The sequence below is a fragment of the Lissotriton vulgaris genome, chromosome 11 (assembly GCF_964263255.1).
Source record: "Lissotriton vulgaris chromosome 11, aLisVul1.2, whole genome shotgun sequence".
NCBI lineage: Eukaryota > Metazoa > Chordata > Amphibia > Caudata > Salamandridae > Lissotriton > Lissotriton vulgaris.
Genome location: NC_141699.1, coordinates 767,335,501 through 767,342,038, shown reverse-complemented (window position 1 = coordinate 767,342,038; position 6,538 = coordinate 767,335,501). Strand labels below are relative to the sequence as shown.

Here is a 6,538-nt window from a genome sequence, read left to right as displayed (position 1 = left end):
TTGTAGACGTTCATCATAAAACACATACACGTTATAAGCCTTTACAATTTTGACAAGCTACATATTCTGTTTTCACAAGTCTGACCGATGCCCTTGTGTTTTCTTTTACATATTTCACAATTATACTATTGTTGTTAACAAGGTCCCTCGAATATAAATTTAAGAAATTTCTAAACGAAACACCCTCTGACATTTTGCTGATAAAATAAATACAGTGTACCCGCATGTCATGGCTACAGAATCCTGTCCCCGCACCTTATTATACACCACTCGTTCTGCAACTTTTTTCACAAACTTGAATATGGGCTCTGTATATAGACGATGTTCAGGGAACTCTGCTGTGCTGTCAAACACTGTAACCTTATCATTATCTATAAACACGGACGCCCAGTGTGTTCCGCCCTTGTAATGCGGATCGGTGTTAAAGACTAGGGTGCAGGGTCTTTCTGCCCTATTACAGCCGGTAGCCCATCGCTAGGGAAAACACCTAAAAAGTATTTCCTAGTGTATTTATGCCTGCTTAAGAAGTCACGTAGCTGCACTGTGTCCATTTTACAAATGTTTTAAAGATAGTCAAACAAAATCTGTCTGGTGTGGTTGATCTGAATGACGCTGTCGAATACCGAGAATACGACCATGTTCACATTCGTAGGCAGCAGATTACTGAATCGTATTTCAGTTTTTAGATTTCCATTTTTGACCAGGTTGTAGTGATCGCCGTCTTCCATGTCGGGTGTCAGGTCGAATGCGAGCAGCGTGTATCCGGACCAATAGCCTTCTTGTGACACGGCTACACTGCAGTCCCTTAGATGCTTCCCTGTTATTGAAACCAGCCCCTGATATTCCCTGATGTAGTTGGAGGTTATAAAACTTGGTGTGTAGGGTTTTGCAGGAATCACATTGCCCTCGTGGACCAATGCAGAGTAGTTGATGCCGTAGTGTTTAAAATTGAAGGGGTTTGACGCATAGGTTCCGCTAAAAGCGGTATTGTCCACAAAACCGATGATGATGAGCTTGGGTAGTTGCCCCAGAAATAAATTCTGCTGCTGTGTTAAGTGGGTATCTACTGGGATACTGAATACCTTCAGAGCAACAATTTCCCCAGCCTACTTGGCGTTTGATATTTGTAAGGCGTCGGGGACACTTTCACTCTCTTTACAAACAGACTCGCGGACAGTATGTCCAGTTTGCACTGTTCCGTATCCCCGCTGATGAGGCAGAATGAGTCCTTGATACGAGTGAGTTTGATCTTAAGATCAATTCCGTTGATGAGCAGTTTATCTAGGAAGAAGAGGTCTGAATGTATGCGTCCCAGGAGGTCAAAGTTGCGACTGCCTGCTGCCAGCCCAGCTCTTTTTACAAAACCTTTATTGGCGCCGTCCAGAGCTGTGAATTCAAACTGGGGGTATATATCCCTGTAGAAGAGACCCATTCAAAGCTGTGTGTCAAGGGCGTTGCTGCTGTAATTTAGAATACTCTTGAGGTAGGCTCTGTTGGCGTACATATTGTCGTTCTGTGTGATGAGCCGATCGCCCAGGGTGATGTTCACCTGATTAAACATTGTAGCTATGGGATAAGCGATCATCGCCACTTTAGCATCTGCTGCTATGGCGGACTCCTCCGCTTTTATGATTTTATACACAAGATGCAGCAACGTGTTGCTGAGATCCAAATACATATCCGTGGACCCTGACACATAAAACTCAATAGGGGACTGAGGCGTCAATGCGGCTAAAGGCGATACCTCCATGAAGAAGCTGTTTTTGATGCTTGTCTGCATTGGTTTTAGAGTAAACAAGTTTAACTCGGATTTGGCGTATTCGCCAGATGCGCAATATTTACTTTAGAGCTGTTTCTCTTCTTCTTCGTAGCTCTCTTCCGTCTTGGAGCTCTTCTTTTCTGAGTGCGTTTTGAAGAGTTCCTCCTTTTTTTATAGGGGGCAGGTGGGCCCCGGCGTCTCGAAGCACGGCACTTCCTTTTAACATGCGCGCGCGGTGTGTACACCAACCCCAATCCTTCTTCCGGCTGTTTGTTTATGCGTTCTGCAACTGCCGAAGTAACAGACCCAACCACATCCTGGGAAATGCTCGTAGCAGCCGCCTTAACATGTGGTTTTGCAATTTCATAGCCTCTTCTCAAGAATGGCATAGCTCTTCTAAACAGACTCCTGAAGAATCCCCCTAAACCAGCCCGAACATAATCGGCGACCCTTGAAAGTACGGCGGCCCTCCATATCCGGCTTGGTTTCTGTAATAGTCCCGGTACATAGAAGGGTCCCCGTATGTTTTCGCGATCACCATGATGCCGGCTTAAAAGCCGCTGTCGCGTCTCGGTCTTAAATGAAGCTTAACAATAACTTCCCCGTATTAAAAGGCAACCGGCTCAGACTCATCATCGTAGATCATAACTGAAATAGTGTCAAAATGTTTTTTAGAAAATGCGACATAGTCAGGTTTATTAAAATGTACATTTACCATCGTATTATTTTCACCCTGTACATGAACCCATCTTAACAACGGCGAATAACTATAGCTGATCCTGTGGGCCTCTACAATATCTCTTTACACATAGAGCGTATAGAACCCCCCGTTAATATCGGGACACGTGTGATCCTGTTCAGCCAGACCGTTCACATTCAACACGGTGCCTAAACCCCTTTTTAATTTACCGGAGCAGTTAAACGTCGTGCCGCGACTCGGGGCTTCAAGAAAAACCTTCCTTCTGACGTTATCTAGCGATAGATGAATATTCGCATATCCTTTGATGCCGGCTACGGATTTGTTGATGGCGTCGACAACACTTGAAATGGTTGGGTAGTAACCGTACGGGATGCCAGCATGCACGTTCACATTGTCCTGCTCACGCTTTAAGCAAAACTTTGCTTCGCTCAATGTAAATGTATTCCAAGTTCTAGGGTATTGGATTTCTGTTAGGGCCACCTCACAATCCCCCTTTCAGGTCTACCAGCTTTGCCAATTTCACGGTGTATTTAGAAATCTGGTTGTCAGGGAACATGTCTTTAGAAGCGTTGGATGGTAAGGTAATATAAAAGGGCTTCGTATCCATCTTATCAGATGCTTGTAGACGGTCCTTAGCTCCTACACCCTTCAGTGAGCTGGCCAACACCCAACTGTTACATTTCTCCGGCCTGCCCCTCCATTTGACATATGCCTGGCTGTTAACCCCTCTACCTTTCCTTTTCAGAACCTTTTCGACCCTATACACAATGGTTCGGATCATCAGGTACCAATTGTAACTCTTCTTTGTAAAAGATCACTGACACCGCTTCCCCCTCGTAGTCCTTTAACCTGTAGACATACAGCCTTTATTTAAGCTCCACACTTTCCACTATAAATATTTTGTCACTAAAAGTCTTTAGGTAGCCCTTCGTGAAGATACCTTTCAATATTGAATTCTCACATGTTCTCCTTTTTCAAAAATAGGCTTCCTTACCTTTGTAGCAAAATGACGCCCGTACACTGTTCTCCAAACAGCTAAAGAATTACTAGGAGTCACCTCTACGGGGGATGTTTTGATGATCCGGTGATAGCTGACATTATATACATCTAAAAAAACCTTTAGAACATCGACGTATCTGTAGGTCTTGTTGGCCGTAAAATACCACCACAGCTTAGACTTTAAAGTTCTGTTAAACCGTTCTACAACCGCAGCTTTTACCTCTGTGTGTGTTAAAAAATTTTGGACACCGTGGTCGTTTAATAATTTCTGAAATCCTTGTTTAAGAATTCTTTACCAGCGTCTGTTTGTAGTTTTTGTGGAATTCGGTCCTTCTTGAAGATGTCTTTAAAAGCGTCATTGACGCTCGTCCCTCTTTAATCGCGTAACGCTTCTGCGTACTTGGACAACACGTCTATAATGGTTAATATATAATGTGCTCTGTTGTTATGTTTGCTATATCTTGAAGGCTTATGATATCAGCCTGCCATTGATAATCTAATTGTGCATTAACGATTGTAGGCCGTCTCTTAAGACGTCTTCTGGCGGGTGTATGGAGTGACTACGCCTCTTCTCCTGAGAGCCATGTCTTGACCAGGGTTCTGCTTACAGGTTCGTTGTCAGCTGCAGCCCTTCTATACAGAGCTTCGGCGCTTCCCAAGCTGCCAACTCCCCCTGTATCATAATAAAGTTTTCTAACTGAGCCCCCAGCATGTTCTCATCCGCTACACCACTGGCAATGAATGACAAGTGTTCTGCGTAAGGATATTGTATTAAAAGTAAAGAATCTTAGCAAAACATAAACAGAAGGTACTTTAAATTTTCATAGTAAACGCCGTAAGGACGGATTAACCCATAGTCACCTCTAGGTGTAACATTCTACTACATGGTTCTAAATACACGCTATCATGTCAGTTAAGTAAGACATTATTAATTTAAAATAGTCTTCGGGGGCCCAAAGACCCTATCCTTCTATGTTTTAGATACAGCTTACACATTCGCCTTTCTACGAGTCTTTCTATCATCTTTCTATCATTAGCCGTATACACCCCCCTCATACACAGCAGTTTTAAGCCCGGGTAATGGGCGTGCTGGATTTCCTCGAGTTTCGCTGTCAAGATCTTCAGCATATCAGGGTGAACATATTTCTTTTCAACGGACAACCCGTAAACGACCCTTAACAGTTTATACACCTTGTACGGGTCTAAAAATCCACATATATCATGGATACCCGGTGTCTGTATGCATCGCTCAGACACTCATGAGCGCCTGCTGAGGATCTTTAAGCTGATGGCCGTAACAAAGGCCGTAATAGTCATGCTTGACACAAGCTTGTACCACAGCCACTGCGAAACCTTTAACAGCCATCATGTCATCGTGGGATACTGCTTTAATTTATTTTACATCCACGTTGCTCTTAGAGACATAGTCACGCTTCACGGGAACATCAGTACTTTATCTTGTGGAACTTTCAGTCCGTTTTGCACAACATAGACAGTAAAAATGTACGTTGTCCGCTTTTGTAGGAGGCGACACGGCCTGAGTTCTTTTTGAGGTTGCTCCCTATGGTCGAAAGAAGAAAGATTGTCATGCCATTAGTTTGGGTGGAGAAATAAATTACATTAGTATGTAACAGCCGTCTCATAACATTTTTACTAACCTCAGTATGTTCCCCAGAGTGCATTATGCAGTATGCACACCCATCTAAGGTTGTTCTCTAGGGTCAAAAGAAGAAAGATTGACGTGCCATTAGTTGAAGACATAAAAATACATCAGTATGTAACTGCCTGTGCATAACATTTTTACTAACCTCAGTATGTTCACCACCCTCTGCGGCTTCTCTGAAATCTTGAGAGTCGCTAATGTCCTGCGATGTCCCTTCATCTTCGGCGCTTGTACCCGGCTGTTGCACAACGACCTTCTCAGGAGGCGTATCCTCGTGAAAGCCCATGTCTTCATGGTATACACCTGTTACAACGCATCTTTTACAACTACCTACTATTACAACGCATCTTTTACAACGCATACCATTACAACGCATTGCGCTGGGGGGCGCTCTAGGATAGGGAATAAGTATAATTTACTATCCAACACCTTCCCTAGTGTCCACAGGGACTGGAGTTAGAATAGTAAATTATACTTACCACTATCCAGCACCTCAAAGCGCTATGCGTTGTAATGGTATGCGTTGTAATGGTCGCGTTGTAATAGTAGGTAGTTGTAACGGTATGCGTTGTAACATGGTACATCCGTCTTCATAGATGGGGGAGTCAGGTGGAACTATCGTATCTTCCAAACTGTCCAGCTCCACAAAACTGAATCCTTCATACGCAAAGCCATTACATGTGTCCTCACTCCCTCTGCTATCAACCTTAATAGGAGAGATACAGCATACACAATCCTTGAGACTGTGAGCTTCCATACGCCGACACCTGTCATCGCCAAAACCAGTAACGTTGCAGCCCATATCTTTAGGTGTTTCTTGTTGAGCATTCTCGTCCATTACCCGGGGTGTTAAGCGGCTGTAATATCTATCGATAGTGGTCTGGGAGCCACCCCACATGATGCTTTTCACGAGTGGGTTGTATCTCTTCATTTTGCTATGGGAACCTTTTGGTATTCATGCATCTGGTTGCTGTACAAGACCCTTAAGGATGCCTTATATGTATCCTAAACAGATCCTAAAAAGGGGCGTGCCCCTCTACACATCAATAAGGACATACATGTGTCATAGGGCTCTGGTTCGCCGAGGTCTCCAAAAGAATCCCTGCCCTATAACCGCTCCTTGGGCCAGATGGTCACCTAAAGCCATCCAGGGGGCTTGATGCCTGTCACTTTTAAGAACACGCAGCTGGCACTTTTAAGGACACACAAACATGTCACTTTTGCAGCCAGACCTGTCACTTTTAAGGACACACCGAAGGGGCGGGGGGCCTGCGGAGAGACTAGTCACTCTTATGGACATGAATGGTGATGAATAGTATATGTTCTTACTACTGTAACACAAGGTATTGCTAATCTCTGCCTTGCGTTACTCTGTGGCAGGGAGGCGTTCCATGAGTGGAGCGTGGGTTTTCCCCAC

The 6,538-nt window shown here is 44.2% G+C and overlaps 1 protein-coding gene across 1 annotated transcript; it reads right to left on the bottom strand.

Annotated features, from left to right (window-relative positions):
* Positions 1-563: 563 nt before the first annotated feature.
* On the bottom strand, positions 564-5,407 carry LOC147683472 (uncharacterized protein F54H12.2-like). The gene is made up of 4 exons (XM_086942536.1): positions 5,267-5,407; positions 1,503-1,774; positions 1,160-1,415; positions 564-1,046 (listed from the first exon to the last, which is right to left on the bottom strand). The coding sequence occupies exons 1-4, from the start codon at positions 5,405-5,407 to the stop codon at positions 564-566; spliced, it is 1,152 nt and encodes a 383-aa protein (XP_086798662.1).
* Between the last annotated feature and the right edge of the window lie 1,131 nt (positions 5,408-6,538).